Source organism: Equus przewalskii, chromosome 13 (assembly GCF_037783145.1).
Source record: "Equus przewalskii isolate Varuska chromosome 13, EquPr2, whole genome shotgun sequence".
Lineage (NCBI taxonomy): Eukaryota > Metazoa > Chordata > Mammalia > Perissodactyla > Equidae > Equus > Equus przewalskii.
In genome coordinates, this window is record NC_091843.1 from 8,176,539 (window position 1) to 8,201,211 (window position 24,673).

The 24,673-nt window shown below is 41.6% G+C and overlaps 2 protein-coding genes across 2 annotated transcripts in view; one reads left to right on the forward strand and one right to left on the reverse strand.

Moving 5' to 3' along the window:
- UBTD2 (ubiquitin domain containing 2) overlaps nt 1–13,316 on the forward strand; it is a 56,905-nt gene extending 43,589 nt beyond the window's left edge. The window contains exon 3 of the mRNA XM_070570327.1: nt 10,805–13,316. Coding sequence (XP_070426428.1) covers nt 10,805–11,202 — 398 coding nt within the window. The 3' untranslated portion in view covers nt 11,203–13,316. The remainder of the gene's footprint in view (nt 1–10,804) is intronic.
- A 5,136-nt stretch (nt 13,317–18,452) lies between these two features.
- On the reverse strand, nt 18,453–23,436 carry EFCAB9 (EF-hand calcium binding domain 9). The gene is made up of 4 exons (XM_008509808.2): nt 23,070–23,436; nt 20,421–20,569; nt 19,425–19,601; nt 18,453–18,713 (listed from the first exon to the last, which is right to left on the reverse strand). Exons 1-4 carry the CDS (start codon nt 23,332–23,334, stop codon nt 18,519–18,521), a joined length of 786 nt encoding a protein of 261 aa, XP_008508030.2. The 5' UTR covers nt 23,335–23,436; the 3' UTR covers nt 18,453–18,518.
- Nucleotides 23,437–24,673: the final 1,237 nt, after the last annotated feature.

Sequence of the window (24,673 nt, forward strand, 5' to 3'; positions counted from 1 at the left end):
CCTGTATATAGATCACTTTTTCTACACAGGTGTAAAAATGACCCCTCCTACATTTGAAAAATTTGTAACAGAATACCATTTCAGTGTGACTCTTTAGTCCCTATTTTCATGGATAGTCTCTACATTCTTTACCTCTTATGTGATTCAGGTGGACATGATCTTGCTCCATTACCTTTTTCAGTTCTATAATTTATCTTCAGATGCTAACTTTATATAGTATAAAGGGAAGGGCCTTCCTTTACAGATAGTTTTGTTGTCCTTCTCTTTTTAATGCTTGTATGCTGTATTTTTTAAGCAGAACACATTTGTACTTGTATAGGCCTGCAAGTAGCAGAGAAGAAGAGTTGTTTATCTGTGGTAGTCTTAATTTAGAAGCCTGAGATCCAAAAACGTGGAATTTTGACTTCCTTACTTTGTACTTATCGTAGTTGCCTATAGGAATATCTGATTGTGTTCTGTAAACCATGGCCTCATTTACAAGGTCATGGAGGCAAAGTAGCTCTGTTTCATGTAAGGCAGGGGCCCCTGCATATCCTCTCGGGTACAGGCACAGATCTCTGAAGACTCCAGTCCCTCATTTCTGCTTATCTATGTGCACTGCCAAGAAAAGCAATGTTATTGGCAGCCCCACCACCCAACAGATTAGGGAGAATTATTCTTGGAAATTTGAGAATATTGGATGAGCCTCTACTCCCGCTCTGTGTTTAAGGATTATTTTTGCTTTAGTATGAAAGAATCAAACTGATGTCTGAGCTTTCCTCTTTCACAGCTGTATAATGACTTTCTGGGTATTAGCATTAATGTCATTGGTACCCTTGATTGAATTCTGTTGTTCGTATCTGAAACTTACCAATAATATCTTGGGTGGACTTTTGACTTGTATTCTGTCGTGGACTCTAACTGACCCTGAGTTTATAACTTCACTATTTAGTTACAGACTTACCCAGACCTACTCAGAGGCGTTGCTGAAATCCCTTCCATCTTCTTGGTGTAATTACATGTTTGAAAGTTTACTTTGGACACATTTTGTTGTGTTAAACCCTAAACATCCCAAAGTGCTTCCAAAGTATTTTGAGTTTAAAATGTTGAATAGGCTTTAGCTATTGTTACCTCAGGTTTTGGTATCAGACCTGGCCTTACTTCCTGCCTCTTTTGTATTACTTACGGCTATGTGACTTTGGGCAAATCACTTCTTTTCTGTAACCTTCAGTTTCATCTGCAAAATATGGATTGTAACTACCTACCTCAAAAGGTGGTTGAGGGGCCAGCCCCGTGGCCGAGTGGTTAAGTTTGCATGCTCTGCTTCAGCGGCCCAGGATTTCGCTGGTTCAGATCCTGGGCGTAGACATGGCACTGCTTGTCAGGCCATGCTGAGGTGGTGTCCCACATGCCACAACTAGAAGGACCCACAACTAGAATATACAACTATGTACTAGGGGCATGTTGGGGGAAAAGGCAGGAAAAAAAAAAGAGAAGATTGGTAGCAGTTATTAGCTCAGGTGTCAAACTTTAAAATAAAAAAAGGTGGTTGTATTGATTAAATGTGATGATAATGCGTGTAAATTGTTTACCATAGTCCAAAAAGCACTTAGTAAATGGTAGTGCTGATGACTTTATTTATTGAACTCTGATATTAACAAGTAAATTCTTTGCACCAGAGTATTTGATTATAGATTTTGATCATTTTCTCAATGTATTGCCTACATCCAGAAAGATGGTAACATCTTTCTGTGGCTTTCAGGTGACTCTGCCTTAGCACTATGCCTAATGGAATTTTGAGATTGTATTGATTCAAAACCCACAGTAGATGTATTAATTGGACACCAGGTTAGTTTAGCATCGTCTCATACCTGGTGCGGCCCTGTCCCCTTCATGTCCATCTGTCAGTGTTACCCATAAGAGTATTGAATTGATCATATTTTGATAATCTGAAGAGATCCTGGGACGTACATTCCTTTCTAAGCTTTCTTCAGTCAAATCTGTCTCTTTTCTTATTTTCATCTCATCCTGTCTTCTCTTCTCATAATCTTTGTTATCTCAACCTTATTCATATTATCTTCTCAATATAGGTATTATAAAAAGTTCTTTAAAGTTTGAAAACTATATGAAAATATCTCTGTAAGTGTTATTTGTATATGTCTTATGTTATTTGTGTTGTCTGTTATTTTAGATCGTGTGCTCAAAATAAACAAAGATTGTGTCCTTTTTGATTTAAATTGTATTTAGTATCAGTATTATGTGCACAAAAATTATGTATTTGTTGATGATCCTTTTTCCTATGTGATGACAGTTTCTTTCTTTCCTGAGTTGTTTTTCAAGGAAACAACAAAAACACCTTTTCCCCATGTTTCCTCCTTCCTTTCTTTTTCATATGGTTGTTCCATTAATAATTATGTTTTTGTATCAATTCCAGTCAGCTGATCGTATTCCTGATATTCTTGCCTTGTCCAAGCACAAAATAATTCTGTCTTATTTAATTATCTTTCTCTATTAATATCAATGATAAGTCTTTAGTTCATTATTCTCCAATGGCAATAGGAATTGTTAAGAGGGAAGTTGGTGTCATAACTACCTGGGAATTTTATATATGTGCATGTTTTTTCGCTTTGGAAATTATGGCTAAGATTGAGGTTAGTATGGACAGGTGTATTGTGGAAAAGCTTCCAGGATGATTCTGATATCTAGTACTCCTTTTCCATGACCTCCCTGTCCTATAAGAGCTTTAGTTTTCATGATATACACAGCATTTTTTACTCAGGGTCTTAAATTTCTTAAAGAGCTTATTTTCTTTTTCTGATTGATTGTTGTTTTGCCATTACCTAAAATTCCTAAAAACATTCCTAAATAAATTATTTTGCCAATAAAACCAGATTATACATTAAGAGGCTTGAGCTAATTACCATAAACAGGGTAAAAAAGAAGTGGTTATTATTTTCACTTTTCACAGTCTGGTTCATAGTGATTATTCAGTAATTTTCAGTTAACATTTGTTCAGAAACTGTATCTGTTTATCTTGTAAAGATGAAAATTTAATGCTTTTTAGAATTATTATATAGAAGATTAAAAAGGATTTTAAAAATTGCCTGCACTCTTTCCCTACCTTCTAAGTTTCTAGAAAGGTTGTTGATTTCTTTAGCGTCTACAATTACTGTTTTCTGTCTCCCTGCAACTCGACTGTAAAAGCTCCCCTCTTCACCTTCCTTGTATAGAATGAGTAGCTGTTCACTGTTAACAAACGCTACTTTTCTCATCCTTAAAGACTTAACTCCAACTTTATTCTTCTTGTGGCTAAATATTGGCAGTTCTTCAGCCAGGCTTTTGAAGGCCTGTTTCTTTTTCCCTTTTTGTGATTAGGGATATGGGAGGTAGAAGAAGATAGTTCTTAAAAAACCTTTTTTTAATGACCTTCAAAATATAGGTGGGAAAGGAGTTGCCCAGAATTTTTTTCGTTTTTCCTGGTCTTTCTTATCTCAAAATATCCCAAATGTGAATAAAGTAAAGTATGTATAATACGTTTTACGGTTTTTGAAACTAAGGCACTTAGGAACAGTATACATAGAGCATTTCTTTGTATAGGGAACCAACACGGTGCAAAGAACACCTGGACTGAGAATCAAGGATGATAAAATACTCATGTTTTGAATTGATGTCATTTAATTCTTACGCCTGTAATAATCACCTACAACAGTCCCCATTTTAAATAGATGAGAAAACTGAACTGCAGAGAAGTTACATCACTTTTTTGAGGTGTAAGTCATGGAATTGGGACTTGAACTCAAGGCCTGGATCTAACAGTAACAAAGCAGCCCGATGACACCGTCAAGTCATTTCATCTCTGTTTTCTTATAAAGTGACTGCACAAGTAATCTTCAGTGTTAATTTCATGTCTAACATTTTGGGTGGCTTCCACACTATATAGAATACTTTAAAATGACGTACTGCTGTTAATACTAAAGAGAAACAAATGGATTCTCTAAGACGTGAATAGGCAGGAAATGCGTATGTGTAAGTCCTGTTTCTATTTCCCTTAAGTGTGTTAGAGGCCCATTAGGACGCCGGCCATGAATTCTCGTTCCTTTAAAGGTCTCTATAAGAACATAAAGCTTAGGAATGAAAGCACGAAGATATTGCATGTACACGGGAGACAGAGAATTTTCACCAGACTATTGTATTTAGAAATGAAACGGGGCCTTATTAAAGGATCTGATGACTGACTAAGCATAACTTAAATGTGATATCCTTTTCCTCTCTCTATCCTCGAAGAAAAAAACATGATTTGGAGTTATGAAATGTGAATTCATCCACTCCTCTGCTGCTGTCACCCTTTTTCTTCAATGAGAGCAACAAAGGCCCTAAAATAGCTGAGGTGGGAGGTTGTCCTTGAGTCAATAGGCTTGTCTCTGAGGAAGACCTCCTTTCTTTGCCGTTCTGGGTGGTGGGGGTGGAGGGAAAGCAGATTTCTGATGTGGTCCCAGGGTGTGCACTACACCAACTTCTACTTCTATAAAGCCAGGTCAGCTTCAAGTAAACCACAATGTCCAAGTGTTTCTGGTCTGTTCCTCCATCCCTTTTAAAGAGCTGGAATTAAAGATCAGTGTCCCCTCAGAAATGTGGCAAAATGTTACACAACTCTTAATCACAGTCTAACTATCATACAACTTTAGCAATACATACAGACTAAGCCACTTTTCAGCTTTGCCTGCCAGAAGAAATGATAGAGTTGGTGCTTCTGAAGGCCAGTCTTCATAGCTCATTGGGTGGGATGAGGTAGCTGACCCTGCTTCTCCTAAAACCTGACTACCAGATATAAGCTTAATATTAGTAATCCCCAGCAAATTGTTTGCACAAGAGAGCCTGTAATTTGTTAGTCGTGAAAGACTGCTCATAATATCTGGATGAAGGGTAATTTTGATGGCCCTTTTGCCATTATTGTGATTCAGGTTTGTACAGAACCCCATGAAGCATAAAACCAGGGGTCTCACACTTGATGACATTTGATCCTTTGCAGTATTGCTCTTGGTGAGCCCTCCCACAGAAGTCTCGTCCTGAGACTTAAAACTTGTGTGAGAAGGGAACCAACATTGAGTGTTTTCTGGGGACACTATGTGTGCAAGGCAACTTTACATGTGTTGTATTATTTAATCCTTACAACTTGGTGTGGTAGATGCTATAATCCTTGGGGAAGCAGACTGAACATGTCCAAAATTAGGATCTAAATTCACGTGAGGTGTGATCGACTCCAAAGCCGTTGCTCCTCCAGTCCCTGCTCCTCCGTCAGGCTCTGCGGTGGGCTGCCTGAGTCATAGACCTGACCCACTGTTTCATTCCTTTACGTTCTGTCTGGTATGTCAGTGTTCCTGTCCTTTTCAGCCATGCCCAGCTCACTTCTGTGTTCAGGCCTTCCTTTGCTGTAGGAATTCACGTTCATTGAAAAGTGGAAGATTGCATGCCTTCTGGGTCAGTTAGAGAAGTCAGGACTAAAGACATCCTTTCCACAGGCTTTGGAAGAGACCCCCAGTGTGACAAAAGCCTCGTAGTTCTAGGACATTGTCCACTTAATTAGTTTTGGGAGGGCATTTTCTATATCAGATTGCCGGTGTCTTTTAAATATTAAATATTAAAATTTTCAAATATATTGAGGTATACTGACATACTCTACAAAGCACATATTTAAAACGTACAATTTGATCAGCTTTGACATATATACGCCCTTGAAGACCTTCCCACAATCAAGATAACATTTTCATGTCCCCAGAAGCTATGCAAAAATTGACTTTGAACTTTTATAAATTAGTTCATGTAGCTATGCAAGTTTCAAGTGATAAAAATTTTAAGACTGAGCTGCAGTCTTAGAGGAGTGAGCATAAAGGGTGAGCAGTGAGGCCTTTGAACACTTAAGAAGACCTCTTTCTTTTTAACCTGAAAGACTGCTTGAGAAAAGTAAGGTGTTAGACTTTCTGACATTTAGTAAAGCTATTTTTATTATTTGGCATATAATTTAGTTTTATCTTTATAATTTTCTTGTGAAATATTTTGAACCCTAATTAAAAACAGCCATAGAAAACAGTTGACCAAGAAAAATAGAACATCTGAGACAATCATCTAGATCAAAGATAAATAAAAACAACTTGAGAAAATGATTTATGAAATCAGAACAGAAGGTGGAGTCTTGGCAGCTTTCTTCCCACCATGAGGAGCTTTCAGGGCTTCCCGACCTGGGGAGGCAACGCCCTGGCAGTCATTGATCCTAGTGGGCATCTGTCTCTGCGTGGACTCGAGGCCTGCGATGAGTTTGTGAGGAGGAGGAAAAAAAGACAAGAGTGTCCTTCCAGAGATGATGTTGGCGAGCAGCATGAGCAAGCCTGGCTAGAACATCTTTAGAGCTGGTGAAGGACTGCCAAATGAGCTGCACCGTCAGCGGCCAGTGGGCGGTGCTTAAAACCCTTTGTAAAGTGTGAATGCACACACAGCTAAAAGTAATTTTGGAAAGGTAGAAAAAGCCCTACATTATCAACTTTTAGGGGGGTTCCTTCCCTTTTTAATTTTAACACACAGGGTTTCTTTAAGCAAAACTCCGTTTGCTAACTATGTCCTATTTTTCTCACGTTCCTCTAAACATCGCAGATGAGACAGTGACAGTAATCTGTCCATTTTGTCACTACATGTGGTAGCCTCTTAGCACTGAAACTTCTCTCACTCACCATTTTCTTTTGCCCCACCTTGCAGTTCCTTCTTTGGCCTTTTGTTGACATCACTGGCAAGCATATTCTTGGGCTGCATTTGGACTGTCCGTCTCTTGCGCCTGTGATTTCATGTTTGGCCTTCATCCCTGCCTTTTTCCCCCAAGCTCGTTTCCTCCTTCACATTAACCATTATCACAAACCCGGGAACCAAGCCCTGTGGTCTTATTCCCATGTTGTACATTTACTTTTTCAGGAACCAGATAATTTCACTCAGTCACTTCCTGTCTCTGCCTGGACAAGTTACTTCTCTCTGCTTCAATTTTCCCATTTGTAAAATGAATATAATAGGCGTAAGCTGCGAGGGCTGTTGTGAGGATGAAATGTTAAGCGATGTAATGTGCTTAGAGCTAGTAAGCACTCTTATGTGTTTGCTTTTAAGTGTACGTCTGAGATTATTACTCTACAAACTGCTTGTACTCTTTTCTCAATATGCTGCTTCAGTTACCTGTGGATAATTCAATTGAAGTATCTCACCGAACCTGAAGCAGTTAAAAAACTAAGCAAGGAGTCTTGTGACCCTAAATTCTCTGTCAGCTCATTTCCTTGTTAGGTGATTCTTTTTCCTTTTTGCTTTCCATCATATGTAACCTGTCATTAGGTCCTGCCAGTTACCGTTGATTCTCTCAGATCCGGTTCTTTCCATTGCTGTAGACAGGCAATCATTTTAGCAGGTCCCCCTGATTCCAGTCAGTCCTCCTTTATACAAATGATGAAATCATGTTTAGGCTTCGTCTTGTTCACTAGCATAACCCTAGCACCTGCAGCATTGCTCGGCATTTGATAGGCACTCAATATTTACGGGATGAACAACTCATACGCCGGTGTTAGCCACCTCTAGTAATTTCCTGTAGTCTTAAGTCTAAACCCCCTAACCCTTCTATCAGATTTTCACTATTGCTGTCTATTTAGTAATTGCACATCATTGATTCTATATTCCACCTCAGCGAAGCCACTTGCTATTCCCTACTTATGTTGTACTAATTCTTGTTTCTGTATCATGCCTATTTCTTGGGATGCCCTTCATTTATATTCTGGTCATGCTCAAAACACCATTTCTACGGAATTCCTCCTCCTTAGCTCTACCAATTCTAATCATGTTTCTGTTGTGTGGTATCTCAGCTCCTCTCTTTGATTTTCAGTGTATCAATTTGTCCTTGAATCTTTGGTGGGTGTGCTGTATCTGCTCATTTTATTGTAAGTTCTTGGGGGTCAAGGACAGTCCTGGCTCTCTTGTGACCTTCTCTCCTCAGTGCCAGTGACATGCGCTAAGCACTTCTAGGTGTTTAGTAAATGTTCATGCAGCAACTCCTGTGTAATGTGAGAGTTGTTTTCCAGTGATTCTTATGCAGTCCTAAAGAGGTTGTATGATGTAGATCATACCAGCAGAGCAGTTTTGTCTTTAGTAAAGAAACATGGGGCCATTAAATGCTGGAGGATTGGGAGTATATTATTCCAAAAAGTCTGGGCGTACAGAGGAGTCATTCTGCTCCAAATAGGTACTTCTGGGGTAATACTCAGCTATGGGCTATATTGTAAACAAAGATGATTTTTACTGATATTTTATGATCCCAGATATTTAAGTTGGGGAGAGGGTAACCCATGAAACTATAGCCTAAAAATGTAATTAAATCTTATTTGACTTCATAGTCTCAGTTTTCCCCCTATTTAGTTTTTAGTTTAATCTAAAACTAGATCATATTTATAGCTCAGATTATAATTTGACAGGCAGAGGTGAGGAGAAAAATAAATCAGAAAACTTAATGTTAAATAAAATACAAGTTAGCTTTCCCCCAAATACTGAAATATAGGGGCTTTCAAGGAACACAGAGTCTGGCTGTCTTATCTCCAGCATCACAGAAATGAGTGCTGCCTGAGCTGGATAAGAAGGTAGGCTGTCTAGCTGCTCTTCTTCCACGGGGTTTTTATTCTCCCTCATTCGCGATCTGGAGACTGAACCCCTGACTTGCTGGGCTGAGGGCAGAAGGGAAAAGACGCAGCTTTTCATTGTGATGGAGGAGCGAGTATTCGGATCTAGGAAGAGCCAAAATGCCTATTAGATTGTACGTTTGTTTTGAGCTTGGTGTGCACTACTGTTTTAGCACTGGGCAGAAGGCTGCCGTGGCACTCTGGTCCTCGTTTCTAGGGAAGCTGAAAATGTAGGCTGGCTTTCCGTCAAGACGTCGTTCTGCTTCAGTTTGACTGCTTCGGTTTGCACTCCTGCTGTTTTCTCTGTGGCGGTGCTGCATGAAGATGAAGCAGCTGTATAAACCTGGGAACCACTTTGGAGGTCAATTTCATCCTGCCTCGTTTTGCTGATTGAGAAAGGTGTTTCAGGATAAAGAATGTTGCTCAGGTTGTACAGCTAGTTGATAACAAGGCTGAGAATTTCATCTTGGTCTCCTGATTCCAAAGGAAATGATTTGGAATGGTGCCTCCCTAGGTGATTGTTTTTCTAGCAGAACAATTGTGTAAATGGGCTCTTGTACCTATCAGGCTGACGCTACTGCCCACCCAAGATCAGTGGGTTAGGGATTGGAAGGTGTTTTCCTGAGAGAGCCGAGGGTCTCTAATGAACTCGCCACTTTCTCTTTCCTAGTGGAAAGAGATGGGCCAGCCCATCTGAAGGACACTGGTCAGTTTCTTTGCCTCAGGATTAGGCTATATAAAGTATATAAAAAGTGAAGCTTACACTCCTATTGATAAATTATATTGGTACTGCAGTATGGTGGTTACTAGGGTAAGGAACTACTGGTGATCACAACTGTGCTTGAAGTATATCCATTTCTGCAGTGTCATAGCAGGTTCACCTTAGTTCGTGAATAACACAGAGGCTGAACAAGATCTTTAATCACAGAGGAAATGGGAGATTCATGTGTGTTGTGCTTGGTGACTGAATTCTCGCCCCAGCCCATCTTGTGTCACTTAGAAGGCAGAGCCAGTGGCACCCATGGTGGGTTGGTGACTGTTCCAGTCTCATTTGGAGCACCCTGTATCTTCAGCCTATTGATAGTGACTACAGAGATCAGCTCATTAGCTCATCTGTTCATTGACAACCATTTCTCATTGTCCCCTTCCCTGTCTTCATTAGCCTGTGTATGAGTGTTTTGAATATAGTAGATGTTTCTGTTTTTATCCAAATTCATAATCAGCTGACATTAATGTTCCAGTTGAGCAAAGGACGCATTATGAATAACCTTACAATAAAACGAACGTGAGTTAAGTATAATAGTATGCTTTCAAGCTCCCTGAGGGAAGTCCTGGTAATTATAATGTAGTTTATGCTTTATAAAGAAGTTGGCCGTTAATACCTTCTTTTAAACTGTAAATACTTTTTTCCCTTCCCCTGAGTTAGCTGGTTATAAACTTCATACCCTTTTTGTTCCTTCTTTTTAACCCATAGCTTCCCTGAAACAGATTGACTAATTGGGGTTAAATAAAACACCTCAGTCATTTTTGTGGTAATTGTGCTAATGAGATTCATATATAAGCCATGAGCCAGTGGCAGCTGGTAAGCTTGTCATCTCTAGTTTGTGATCTCTTTGGACTAAGGACTTCTGGCCAAGTACTTCAATTTAGGAAGTCTTGGCACTAAGAAATCAGCTCTGGAACAGTGTGTTATGGTGAATTGGGCTTAGGAATCTGTTTTTTGTCCCCTCCTCCCTTTTTTTTTAAGTGGCTGATTCATTTCTTAAAAAAATATCCCAATGTAATTTGAATCTCCCTTAATTTGGTCTAAGCATTAATAATATTGGTAAATTTGAATTTTGTGTGCTTTCTTTTCCTTTATCTTTTAATGAAAGTATGAATTAGGTATGAAATGACGTGGAAGAGGTGAGGGTCAGGAGCTAGGGTCCCGGTTAATGTAAAATTAGTTTAACACCCAAATAATTGGTCATGAGCCTTGATGATTGTCATTGATGATCAGCTGACAGTGATTGGTCTTATTTTATATGCTTTTTTCCCTACACTGGCAAACTAACGAGATGCTTGAGCATTTTGCAAGGTATAAACAAAGCCGTATTCATTCAGAGTGAACTCATTCCCATCTTCTCTTTCTGAAGGTGCTCTTACAGAGTGCTATGATGAACTGGGAAACAGATATCAGCTTCCGGTCTATTGCTTGGCACCACCAATCAACATGATAGAGGAAAAGAGCGACATAGAGACTCTGGATATTCCTGAGCCGCCACCCAATTCTGGATATGAATGTCAGCTCCGTTTGCGCCTTTCCACTGGCAAAGACCTCAAACTTGTGGTCCGCAGCACAGACACAGTATACCACATGAAGAGGCGCCTACACGCGGCAGAAGGAGTGGAACCGAGCAGTCAGCGGTGGTTCTTTTCTGGCAGACCTCTCACCGACAAAATGAAGTTGGAAGAGCTGAAGATCCCAAAGGACTATGTTGTACAGGTTATAATGAGCCAGCCTTTGCAAAACCCAACACCAGTTGAGAACTGAACTGGTCCTATGGGCTGGTCCCCACATCCCTCCTGCTCCTTTTTATTGTTCTCATTTCCTACTTTATGGCGTGAAGTTTATTTTCACTGCTCTGAATTCCGTATGAATAGATTTAGTTCTGAGGAATTACCAGTGAAAAATTCCATCTGTGATGGAGACCATCAAAAATAATTAATAAAACACAAAGAGCCAGCCTTTGAGACTCATGTAATTACAATTTCTAATTTGAGAGGCAGTTAAGAAATAGATAACCATTTATTTTAAAACACCCGAGAACAATGTAATGGCTGTATTTAAATGATTTGGACTGTAAATAGAGTGTTGCGCCCATGAAGAACAGCACCAAGCACCTTGTGAATACAGAGTTAAAAATAAATAGAAATTCCAGAAATCATCAATAACAGTTAGAAAACGTGAGCTCTTTAAAGTGGAAACTGAGAAGAGCGGTATTTGAGTTTCGCTTCTATTCTGGTCTTAATTCTTTGCTCAATTAATATTTAGCCATAAAGGAGTAGGGACTGGCAAATTGTTTCAGTATTGCTTTGCCCCTCCCCATATGTTGAGCTCCTTATTTACGTTCACACTAAATTTTGGTGCCTTCCAGCACGTTGGTGGCAGGCACTCTTCTGGAACACTAGGCAATAATTTAGTTGGTGGAGTCAGATCTCTGATATTCAACTGAGAGTCAGTTGAAAAGTCTCCTGTCCTCTTGCTGCGTAGATGTTTTGAAATGTCTTTATAACAAAGCTGTTTTCATACCCAGGCTCAGAAGGTTACTGCTATGTAATACCCTCACTGATCTTCCTACTCTGCTCGGAACTTCCCAGAGCTCACTCTGCCCCAGCTGCATGGATTCTGGGCCAGGGGAGGCAGGGGGTCACGTACAGCTGTTCCCTCTGCAGGGTCGTGGGGGGATTGTGTCTTCCCCCACTTGCAGGATGGGTGTGGAGAACACCTCCATTCTGTCTGTGCCTGGGAGAACTGTGCCTGTGTTCAGTCTTTCAGAGAAAATTTCAACTCCGAATTCCCTAGAGTGAAAGGTGTACTGGCGTCGCTTAAACGTCAGCCGTGAGGCACACGATCAGGCGTTGCTTTGTGCTGTCGTGCTTTGCAGCTCACTGCTACCTCTGGCCGGGGATGGCACTTTTCCTCTCTCGTCTCCCCTAGCCAGGAGGCAAATTCAGAACCATCTGCACGTGAGATTAAAGGACTGAAGAGATCCAGTGGGATAACTCGATTCTTCTGTCCGATGACTGGAATAAAGCTGCCAAGGATTGTATTTGATTTGGAGCCTTTTCAGAGCTGGTTCTGTAAGTGAGCAGGGGGCTGCCACGTGATCACTGTCCCCCGAGAGCCCATGAGCTGGGAAGGTGGGAGCAGGAGGGCGCCTCTGCTGCTCTCAGCTGGGAGATGATCACCTCCACACCCATCCAGATGTGAAGCACCGTCACTAATTTTAATGGCAAAATGAAGCTGCTGATTAGTTTAAATGTAATATTTAAATGGCATTAAATTTCTTATGGGCTGACTAGACATAATATCTGGAATTGTAACACATCATGTTTCTGAGAGCTTTCGCTACTTCCTTTTTTATGCAGTCATTTCAAAGATTGTGGCTACATTTAATTTAGGTTTGCTGATAATTGAATCTAAATTCAAGAGGAGACAGCAGCATTAATTCCAAAGGAGTATTTTTGTACACAGAGGTGGAGGTATGTGAGGGTTTTTCAATATAATTCCCCTGTCATCAAAAAGCTTTTTTTTTTAAATTTGTGTGCCGCATTGAATAGTGTCTCTCAAAGTTTGTCAACTGGAAAAAAAGTGTTCAAGCCTATTTTTCTTAAGTAAACTTGGTGATGTCATCAATAATCTATGGTTGATAAAAGGTCTGTTTTGTTTGTTGAGGATTTGGGCTCTCTTAAGACTTTATTTTATTTTAAAGGAACATATACTTTGAATAACAATCTTCTGGGCATGTTTAACTAACCTAGGTGAGAAAACCATGGTGCTGTTTAATTGTAAATAGATTGATATAAGATTGGACCAATACTTGATGTGTATAATTTTAGTATGTAGGGTTTTTGTGCCTTTTTTAAAAAAAAAAGTTCAATTTTTCTCTTTGTCTTTGCCTTTATTCTGGGTTTTTAATTGTTATTTCTCTCTACAATAAGGATAATCTGCCTCATTCTAATAAAACCTATAAAAAGGTTTTCCTCCTTTTTAAAACCCCAGCTCAATAAATAACAAGTTCATTACCACCAAATTTAGGCTCTGCTACGCCAGTCATACATGGTCACTTATAGATATGCTTTATCTTCTGTAATGAAATCTTGGTCTAAAATAGGTTGTTTTTTTCTTTTAAGAATTGTGCTATAAACCAAAACTCATAATTCGGTTTTTCAGAAGCACTGAGCTCACTTCTTACACATTTTGGATCAAAGGGGCAGGTTCTGATTGTTAAATTTTCATTTAAAATAGATGAAACAGGGGCCAGCCCCGTGGCCAAGTGGTTTAGTTCGCGCGTTCCACTTTGGCGGCCCAGGGTTCCGCTGGTTTGGATCCTGGGTGTGGACATGGCACCGCTCGTCAGGTCACATTGAGGCAGCGTCCCACATGCCACAACTAGAAGGACCCACAACTGAAAAAAAAAAATACACAATATGTACCAGGGGGCTTTGGGGAAAAAAAGGAAAAATAAAATCTTTAAAATAGATGACACACATATATGGGGAAAAGAATGCAAACATACCAAAGTGAAAAGTCTCTCTCTTCCACTCCTGCCCCTCATCTCCTCTTTCTCCCCCAGAGGGAGCAACAGTTCCCAGTTTCCTGGGTGTCTTTAAAGACACTCCAGCACAGTGGTCCTCAAACTTGAGCATGTATTGGAATTGTCTGGAAGCTTTTAAAGTTCAGGTGGCCAGACTCTTTTCCCAGAGGTTACGAGTTAGGAGGTCTGAGGGGCCCCAGTACTTGGCATTTCTAAACATTTCCCAGGGGCTGCTGCTGCTGCAGACCCAGAGTTCACACTGTGAGAACCATTGTTCTGGTGTACGTGAGGATGTTCACCCCACGACCCTGGTTTTTGCGTAAATACATATACCAATCTGCCATCTTTGGTTTTTCTCTAAAATGGTGAATCTTAGAGATGCTTCCGTCTAAGCAGAGCTAGATTTGATCATTCCTCTTACAGCTGCAGTAGTGTTCCATGGACTAGGGGGACCACAGGTACTTCAGGCTCTTAATTCTGGGCAGTTTGGCTCTTTCCTGTCTTGCTGCTGTACGTCATGCTGCCGCAAACTGTCCTTTTCTATAACTCCGTCTTCGTGTCTGTGTATCTACAGAATGCACTCCTGAGGAGGGGCATTGCTAGTCAAAGGGTTTATACATTTAGCGAGTACATGCTGAATTGCCCCCCAAATAGATTTTACCAGTTTAATGCTATAGCAGTATGACTCCTCTTATTTCCTTATACCCTGACCAACATTTTGATCTTTGACAATCTAAGTGAAAATCTGCATTCTGTGGTTTTACTTTGTGTTTTTTCTTTGAGTGTTTAGCATTTTACTATATATTTTAAGGCCATTTGTATTTATTTACTGTGAATTGTCTGTTTATGTTTGCCCATATTCCTGGTGCATTTTGGTCTTTATCTTCTTGGTTTGTAAATACACTTTCTATATTAAGGCAATTAGTCACTTTCTATCACGTTATCATTTGTTTTTGTTTTCATGTAGTTTACCATTTGCAAATTTTAAGTTTTGCATGGTCAGAGTTATCAGTCTTGTATTTCGTGGCTTCTGGGTTTTCTTCTTCAAAAGGTCTTACCCACTCTGAGGTTATAAAAAATTTTTTCTCATATTTTTAGTATTTCTTTTATGGTTTCATTATCTGGAGTTTATTTTGGTGCAAGGAATAGAGTAGCAGCCACGGTTTATTCTTTTCCAGATAGCTAGCTATCCCACTTTTCCTGAGACTAATTACTGGATAATTTTCATGTGTCTTTTTCCTATTGACATAAAAAAAAATCACTCTTATTTTATGACAGTTTTTAAGACTATAGTTTTTTAATGCTCTTTTTTTGTTAATTGGACAAATTAGCAAATATACTTTGTGTGCACCTCCAACTCTCATGATTTAGTAGTTCTACTTATGGAAAAGAGAAAAACCGAGGAGTGCAGCTGATAACCTCCCGTGCTGTCAGCCAGTCTCCGTGATTTCTATTCTCTGGCTCTGTGGGGCTGCTCCAATGGCTAACTGCCCATCTCAGCAAGTTTCAGCAAAGTGGTTTGGCCTTTTCTAGTCTTTGTCTTGGGCATGAGGCATGTGGTGGTAATACATAAGAGCTGAGGACTAGTGGAAGAGAAGTGACTTTGCTCTGCTTAGTTAGCTTCCTCTCAAATTCTGTCGTCTTTGTAGGTGATACAGATTGTGGAGGACCCAGTGCCATGGCCCTGGGCCGAAACTGTCGTCATCTCTTCGGTCAAGCCTGCCATTCATCTCCCCTGCAAGTGCTTCTCTCCTGTTGCTTAGGCCCCTGAACAAACACACACATGGTGACCACGGAATTCCGATGTGACTATGGCATAGCAATAATGTAGAGTGTTGCTACTGTCCAGGAACGTCTCTAAATGTCCTTGGCCAAGCCTCACCCTTAAAAGCACAGTGGATTAACTCACTGTGGAAATAATGAAACTTCATTGAGCCATCTACACGCATACCTATGAACACACATTTTTTAAAATTTTAAGTCACATAATGTAATGGAGAAAAAAATGCCCCAAAGTGGACATTGATAGATGGTTTTCTTTGTTGTACTCTTAGTCCCAAAAGAGTGTCCCTTTACTGGTGCAATTGAGTTTTTAGTTTTTATACTAAGTTTCAGTTTGGGCTCATCACAGCTAAATGCTCAGTTTCCTGATTCCATTCCAGAACCACCTAGTTTATGAAAATGCTCTTAAAAGGAATTTTTCTAAGTCTAATAGTTGATTGTAATACCTTATATAGTCACCCTGATGATTTCCAGGGAGGAGGGGAAAACTACGCTACCTCCTCATTCCTGATACTTCAGTGATTAAATTTAATATTTATTTAAAATTAATTTTAGGGGCTGGCCCCGTGGCCGAGTGGTTAAGTTCGCGCGCTCTGCTGCAGGCGGTCCAGTGTTTCATTGGTTCGAATCCTGGGTGCGGACATGGCACTGCTCATCAAACCACGCTGAGGCAGCGTCCCACATGCCACAACTAGAAGGACCCACAACAAAGAATATACAACTATGTACTGGGGGGCTTTGGGGAGGAAAAGGGAAAAAAAAGGAAAATCTTTAAAAAAAAAAAAAGGAAAGAAAAAATAAAATAAAATTAATTTTAAATAATTAAATAAACAATTTAAGACATTTAAATTCTAGTTTGAAATTGAGCCAAAATTAAAACCTACTCTACCTATTATCTTTGGCGATACCTCCTCCCTCCCTGTCCCCATTCTGAAACAAAAAAAGACATAGTATCTTCATTGCTTTAGAGACCAAGTCTGAAAAAACTGTACATGCCATGGTTACCCTTGATGTATCTCAGGAGTGTCCCCCTCAGAAAAGGGGAAAGAAAAGCCTTCCTAAGACCTCATTGTAGCCTCTCCTCCCAGAACTATGCCTGGATCCTAAGGCTGTCTGTTAGCAAGAGCCATCTCGGCTGTCAGAAGAGAGGCAGAAACCCATCCCGAGATAAGCTGGTGGTGAGGCCGTTTGAAACGATGGCTAATCTCCAGCTGTCATTTTGCAGCCAGACAGCAAGAGTCTCTCGGTACAGTACTCTGTGTAGGTGGAGTAGGTCCACGCTTGCTTGCTGGAGAGTATTGTCCTTGGAGAGTAACTGCAAACTTCCCCAAAGCTGGGGGAGAGAAGAGCATGGTTCTAAGGGAGGTGCTTTGCATCTTTCTGGTCTTCACAATCTGTCTTGAGAGAGAGACTGTTGTCCCCATGTGTAAACCAGAAATGAGAAGCCAGGTGACTTGGGGTTTTCTTTTGGCTTGCTTCATTCAGTTTTATAGTACCATTGTGGGGAAGAGAGAAAAGTTGTGGCTGCTGAACATTACTCATGCTCATAAGTGTGTTATCAAAATCCCATGTCTATTAGAGTAAATATAGAGTGTTCATAGTAATTAACATGATTTCTGTTATTACAGGTTTGACTTAATGAATAACAATCTTAGGTAAGCATATTCTTGTCTGTTCCATGTTGACAAAGTGAGTTTTGATGATGATTAGATACCCTGGAACTCATTGAATGCCTTATGGTCAGTTATATTGCATAATGTATCCTTAAGAAATCCTTGGTTTATAGTAAATGAGCTGTATTTCTTTAATTGCCAGACTTGTTCCTCAGAAATTTGTGGTGCGATGTGGTAATTTACATTAAGCAGAAGGGATTTCTGAGCCAGTGAAATGCTAGCTTAAAACTTAAGCAGAATCTGCTAAAACTGAAGTGACTTACTCAGATCACTTGCTGTAAGCACGGGCGTCTGATTGACCTTGAATTGGAATCCAGTGAACCACATGTTCTTGGGTAAGGTTCTTAACCTCTCTAGACCTCAATTTCCTCATCTGTGAATTGAGGATAACAGCAATTCACAGGGTTCTGAGGATAAACAGTCATGCGTCTGCCTAACCCACAGCAAGGACTTACTATGTGGTAGCTCTCATCGTTAACATCACATACAGTCAGGGAGGGAGGGGTCACAAGTTCTCTGCTAGAAACGTTGTCAAGTAATTCAAGGCATTCATTATATGAGAATTAAAATTATGCAAAGGCATATAATAATTCCTTTATACTAGTAGATGTGGCACAGCTGCTCAAGCACCCAACTTGTCAGAGGGTCATTCAGGTTCTAGGAAGAACGCAGTCCCTAAAAGTCAGAGGCACTTTACCGTTTGCCAGTTCGCGGTGTTTTGCATCCAGGTGATTTTAGCCTAAGGCTTGGGAGGATAGACTCTGAAAATATTGGACCACTAGTGACGAAGATCAGGGCAGCGTCACTGTCTTTCCCCTGCTTAGCTCCAGTGTTGGTGATTATTTGGAAGCGCAGGGACCCAGTGAACAGGGTTGATCTGAAAAGCAGCAGCAGCAGAACTGGGACGTGTTGACAAAGAGGAAGCGGTTACTTCACATGACATTAGTGTGAGTCAGCAGGTTATTAAAGTAAAGGACCTGCGGATCGAGGAGCACCCATTCGAACCCTTCACATGTAAAAGTCAATGTAAAGAGATCTACTTTGTTGTTCTAAATTTATTTTTAGACATGTTAACAGTTGTAATTACTTATATTCTACTTCCTGATCCATTTATTCCAAAAAGACGTGTTTGGGCTCATGTTAACTTGATGTGACCTTTTCTTTTTGAGCAGAACTTTGTCTTTGTCTTTGTCTTTGTCTTTCTCTTTCTCTTTCTCTGCTTTCTGCCTCTCTTGGTATTTGTCCATGGAGAACATAGTAAACAGCTTAAATTCCTTGTAATTAAGAAGCTTTTGTTGGGGGAAAAAAAAGAAAAATTATTTCAGGAAAGATTTGATACTTTATTTCAGATAACAGCAGGATTGTAATCATTTCTCATTTAAAAACTTGGAAACCTCAAGAGGCTCAGTAATTGGGACATAATTATGCTCTGATTGTAGTCTAGGAGCCAGGACAGAGAGTCGATTGTAGACTCTAAAGGACCCCGGGGTCACTTTCTTACTTCTGTGTCATGTCCAGACACTTCAGGCTGGCATCTGAGGTTCTTCACAGTGTGACCCGGCTTTGTCAGCCTTAGCTCCCACTGGCTTCCCCACATGGACTTCCTCTTTAGGCCAAATTCACTGTCTTCACCATAGCTGTTTTCTCCTAGAATTTTGCCCATGCGTTCCCATCATAGGATTTCTTCCTATTCAAATCTATGAACCCTTCCCCCAACACCAACTGCTGCCGTATCTCCGTCTCTAATCTAAACTTCTAGCCAGAATGTCCTTCTCTAAGCTTCTGTGACTTTGCATCCGTATTATATGATGTAGCACTTAGTTCTTCAGCCCTCTCTCTTCCACAGGCCTGTAAAGCTCTTCAGTCTTTCTGATCCCAGTGCCATGCCGCGAGCAGGTTTTCCCACCTCCTCCTCACCCATCTCTACTGTAAGCAGTAGGACATTGTCCTCTGCCTTGGACAGAGAGGCTGCCAGGCCCCGCCCCAGGGTCTGCACTTACACGGTCACCAGTGATGTCAAAGTCATGGTAGAGCTCTCTGAGTTCCTGTCTCTTAATGTTGAAGAGAAAGTTGTACATATGGAAGTTGTCCGCACCAATTTTCAGCTCCCCATCTAGGTCCAGCAGCTCAAAAACGGGCCGGGAATGGCGGAAGATAAATTGTTCTTCCAGCTGGTTCTATGTTGAGAGAAATATGTAAGACAAGGAACAGTGTTGTCGGTGCTACTTTGTAAACGTGTTACAGAGGGCCTTGGCTAGTCACTAGTCCATTCCCTGGAGACCGAAAAGCAAAAGGCAAATCACAGCAGCTCAGGGTCGAAAGGGCTGTGTGGTCAGTGTCTCAGGGCCTGCTTCAGCATCTACCTTCAGGGGAGCTTAGGCCGCCTGCAGTGAGCAGGTTGAGACAGAACTCTGCTCACTAGATTGCATTTCCTTACATTCACTGAAAATCTACTCGTGAAGCATCATGGCTCTGGTGAGAAAATGAGGAAGACACAAGGCTCCTTTCTTTAAGGAGTGGGAAATAGGTACATACACACCAGAAATGTGTACAAGGCAAGGTGGGAGACCAAAGAAGAGCGTTTCTCATCCCCACCATTCATCCCCTTCAGAAGGTTCTCTGAGAAAGGAATCATTGAGGGCCTGAGGCAGAGGAGACCCTCCAGCTAGGACAGGCAAGGCTGGGCGTCCACGGAGGACTTGACAGGGTGAGAGCTGTTCTTGAGAAAGAGGCAGTGGGGGAGGGCTGAGGGTGAATAGGGGCAGCCCAGGGCGGGGGGGGGGGGGGGGGGAAGAGGCTGGGTAACTTGGAAATTCCTAGGTTACAGATGGACCATTTAGGAACCAAAAGTGTCCCTCCCACCCCCATTTTTTTCTTCCTGTTTTGAGTGAAAGGAAGGAAAATGGATGTACTCTTAACTCAGTGCTCCCTTTAGCAAGATGGGGGCAGCAGCCAAGCCCTGCCTCCTCTGCCTCAGGTCCTGCCCTGTTACTTGCCTCTCGTGCCAGCAGTATGCAGACCAGCATGTAGAACTGGTCAAAACCAATCTCACCCATCGCACTCCAGTCCAGCATGTTAAACACAATGTTGATCTGTCTCCGTTTCAAGGTAGTCACATGGTGAAGGAAGTGATAGAACAGCACATCTGTTAAGGTGGGGAGATGAGGAGGTTGGTTATTCTGGAACAGTTGCAAAGTGCAAACAGCTGGGAGCCACTTAAGTGGTAGCAATGTTGGAAGTTTGTCGACCTGGGAATAGTAATGATACTATTTTGTTTCTGGCTTTGCCACTACACCTTCCACAGTTCACAAACCTTCATTGCCCGTGAGCTGTGTTGAAAAGCACTGTGCCCAGGATGTGGAGAATGGGATAATGGATGGGGCTTGCTTCCCAACCCCAGCTCACACGCACGACAGAGCCGGCGGATGTGTCTGTGCCACCAACTGAAGGCACAGAGCGCTCCTCGTCCGTGGGGGTGGGGGGGGGGGCAGAGCTGAAGCCTCACTGGGGACCCAGGACAATTTCTTGGAGAAGCCGACATTTCCCCTGGGCCTTTCACTTGAGGAGATAGTTAAAACAAGAGAAATTTAAAAATCATTCCTCCTCCGTAAAAGTATCACTGGCCCTCGTGCTTGTACCAAGCCAGTGCGTTTGGCTGCGGGGTAAGGAACGGTCGTTACTGAGCGCCTTGGAGTTGGGCCATTCAAATGTCACGTCTCCTCGAACCCCGACAGCCCGACAGGGAAAGCGATTTCACGCCCTTACTGTAAGCCTCAGATAGTAACCGTCCATTGCAGTGTTTCTCAGACTAATGGACATACCAGTCACTTGAGGGTCTTGTAAAAATACAGATTGTGAGTCAGGAAACCTGGGTGGACTGAGTCTGCATTTCCAGCAAGCTCCTAGGCGACGTGGCTGCTGCTGGTCTGCGGACCACCCTTGGAGCGGCAGAGCTGGGATACGGACGCGGTCCGTCTGACTCCACAGTCTTGCTCTTCCCACGGTGAAGCCGTATCTTTTGTGCATTAGTCAACGCATATTCAATCATATTCAATCAGAGGAACAAATATTCTAAAGAACTGGGAAGATTTTTGCCTGGAATCCCACTCACTACTCATCCATCCTAGGGAGTAGAAGATGAAAGAAACAGACACGGTGGTACGTCTGTACAGTGGCAGGCGGCTGTACAGGTTGTGTACACAAATTGCCACGGTAGCACAAGGATTTGCAGGTGTGACTTTGTCTGTATGTGGTTGTCCCCTGCCATGGATCACAGAAACCGCCTCCTCTGCTGAATAGATAAAGCCTATTGATGTAGTCTGGGGTCCCAACTGAAGCCGGCTACGAGCACAGGGAACCAGTTGTCACAGTGTTGTGATTTGGGGGGGTCTGAAGGTCTCTTCATGCTCCTTCCCCACGGGGCATGAGCACCTGGGAACAACACACTACTTATATATGCAGTGGCGTTTGTGTAGTTGCTCCCTGAGAAGTGTTTTGATGTAGGACTTAGTAGCTACGTGATGAACACTGGCCCTGGCTCACTCGAGTCTCGAAGGCCGTAAGTCCCTACCTCCCACGAAGGCAAAACTTAAGGCCATGGCTTCCCTCTTTCAGGTCACTCTCCAGTCCCTTGGGGAGCAGCAGACATGAGCGTGACCACCCCTAGGGCTTTGCACCATCAGGGAGCAATGAGTTTCCAGGAGATGGGCTCTTCTCAGCGGACATTCCGGGAGACTGAGAGTGTGGGTTTGGAGTCAGCCCTGGGTCTCAGTCCCAGCTCTCCTGTTTACAGCAAGGGGCCCTACAGCTGCCTTACCAGGGCTGGGTTGTTGCGAAGATCTGGATTGTGTGTAAATCTATACATAAAGAGAGAAACTGAGGCAAGAAATTATGAGAAAAGGAAGGTGTCTTTAAAGATTGCATGAACTCTTTAAAAATCTTTATGGAAGAAACCCCTTCTTCACCAATGAGGTTTCTCTCTCTCAGGTCACAACAAATGCATCGGACACCTTATCTAGAGTCAGTCCTAAAAGGACCTCAGGTGTGTCCACTGTCTTCGGTTAGTCTGTGCACTCGGAGCAGGGGCGAGACCGTCAGCATGTTCGGTCACTCACTAGGACCGAGAATTAGAAGGGATCTTGCAGGTCCTCTGATTCAAACCTCCCACTGGACAGATGGCAAGTCGTGCTGAGGGGGCCTGGAGGGTTAATGCCTGAATGGGGCCCAGCCCCCAGGAATAATGAGGATAATAACACATACTGATTAAGTCCTTATGATGTGCCAGGCACTGTGCTAAACGTTTTCCATACGTTATCTTACTTATCTTTTTTTCCCAACTATGACATGGAATCCATTATTAGAAGCCTCATTTACAGATGAGGAAAATGAGACTTAAAAAGTGTGATGACGTGTCCTCCAAACCAGCCAGGAATCACGGGTGGAGCCGGGGTTAAACCCCAGAGCCCGCAGTTTGATCCTCCTCACTAACTGCCACCGGGCTCTAGTCTCAGTTGGCAGGTTCTCTCTGTGCTTCATTTAGAAGATAAATATTTGTTAACAGAATAGTTCCAGGTTCTGCAAGTTTTCCTGCACATTAGTTAAAAACCAGGGAACGACCCAGAGGACCTGTTTCTGAAAGTACTGACCATTCAGGGTGTTCTTGCGGTGCACATCCAGAAGGTGGAAGTAGTCCACCAGGGCCTTCACGTTCCTCACGGATAACAGGCAGTACAGTTTGTCCAGATAGAGGTACCACAGAAACGACCCTTCCTTCAGTTTCATCCTGGCGCTCTTTAAGCCGAAGGCTCTGGCAGCCTGAAGTTGAAGAGAGAATTCTGCCTCGGAACTGGAATGTTGGAAGAGAGAAGCTCTGATAGCAAAGGTCTTAAAACATGGCGGGAAACAGTCCATCAAAGGTGAAATTGCTTGCTCCCAGCTCTCCAGCCTTACTGTGGGTATTTATTGTCCTAAATCTCTTGTTACTTTGATGACGCCTCTGTTGCTGAAGTCAGCTGGTTCTCAGCTGAAATGAGCACGAGAACAGTCTCTCGTTACACATATGAAACCGGTGCTACATGGCCAAAGTGGTTCTCCAAGGAGTATTTATAGCCGAAATGCATTTATTACAAAACAAGAGAAAGTGAAAAATACATGAAAAAGTCCGAAAATAACCTAGAATAAGTACAGCTAAATAAAACCAAAGAGAAGGAATTTTTTAAAGACCAAAGTGCAAATCAGTGAACCAGAAAACAAGGCAGTATACTCAGTAGTATAATCAGGGCCTTCTTCTCTTTTATATTCTTTATAATGGAAAATTTCAAACATCTCCAAAAGTAGAGGGATTCAGATAAGAAACCCACATGTGATCATCACCAGCTTCAACGATGATCAGCTCAGGGCCTGTGTTGTTTCGTCTATAGTAGCCCCACCCCCACCATCACAGGGTTATTGTGAAGAAGATCTCAGACGTGATTCTTATCTGGAAATATTTGAATACGTATTTCAAAGAGAGAGTGACCTTTTTTTTAACGTAACCACATACTGTTATTATACCTAAAAATAAACAACATTCCTTAATATCATCACATATCTAGTTAGCATTCAAATTTCCCTAATTGTTTCTTAAAACTTTTAATAAATAATTTATTCGAGTCAGGAACCCAACCAGATCTCTGTTTGACATTTAGACCGTTTCTTAAAGCTCTTTAGGTTCCCTCTTTCTATCTATCGTCTTGCATTTTATTTGTTGAGGAATCCAGATTGCTGTGTAGAGGGAAACATTCTGGTTTTTGCGGACTTTATGTCCAGTGTGTTAACATGTTCCTCTGTCTCCTCTGTTTTCTGTAACGTTATAGTTAGATCTAGAGCGAAAGCTGGTTTTAGGAAAAGACCAGGTTTCCACAAGTGTGATAAGGAGAAAAAAAGATTTTAAAGATTAAGAATGAGAAAGGAAACAACTCTTGATATGGAAGAGGTTAAAATACAGAGAGGAATCCTATACACAACTATGCCAATCATTTGAAAATCTGAATTAGCCCTGTCCAGTAAATATATGGGCCACAAATACACCACATGTGTAATTTAAAATTTTCTAGTAGCCACATTTTTAAAGAAATAAAAATAAGTGAAATTAGTTTTGATAACATTTAACCCAATATGTCTGAAATATTATCATTTCAGCTTGTAATCAATATATTTTTTAAATGAATTATTTTATAATCCTTTTTTCCTAGCTTTCTTGAGGTATAAT

Excerpts from the sequence above, each read along its gene's own strand:
- EFCAB9 (XM_008509808.2), bottom strand. The coding sequence starts at position 23,334 with ATGGACTGTTTCCCGCCATGTTTTAAGACCTTTGCTATCAGAGCTTCT. Across the intron at positions 19,602-20,420 it reads GCATACTGCTGGCACGAGAG|AACCAGCTGGAAGAACAATT; the intron begins GCAAGTAACAGG and ends CTCTCAACATAG. Across the intron at positions 18,714-19,424 it reads TTGACATCACTGGTGACCGT|CTTCTTAATTACAAGGAATT; the intron begins GTAAGTGCAGAC and ends CCCCAACAAAAG.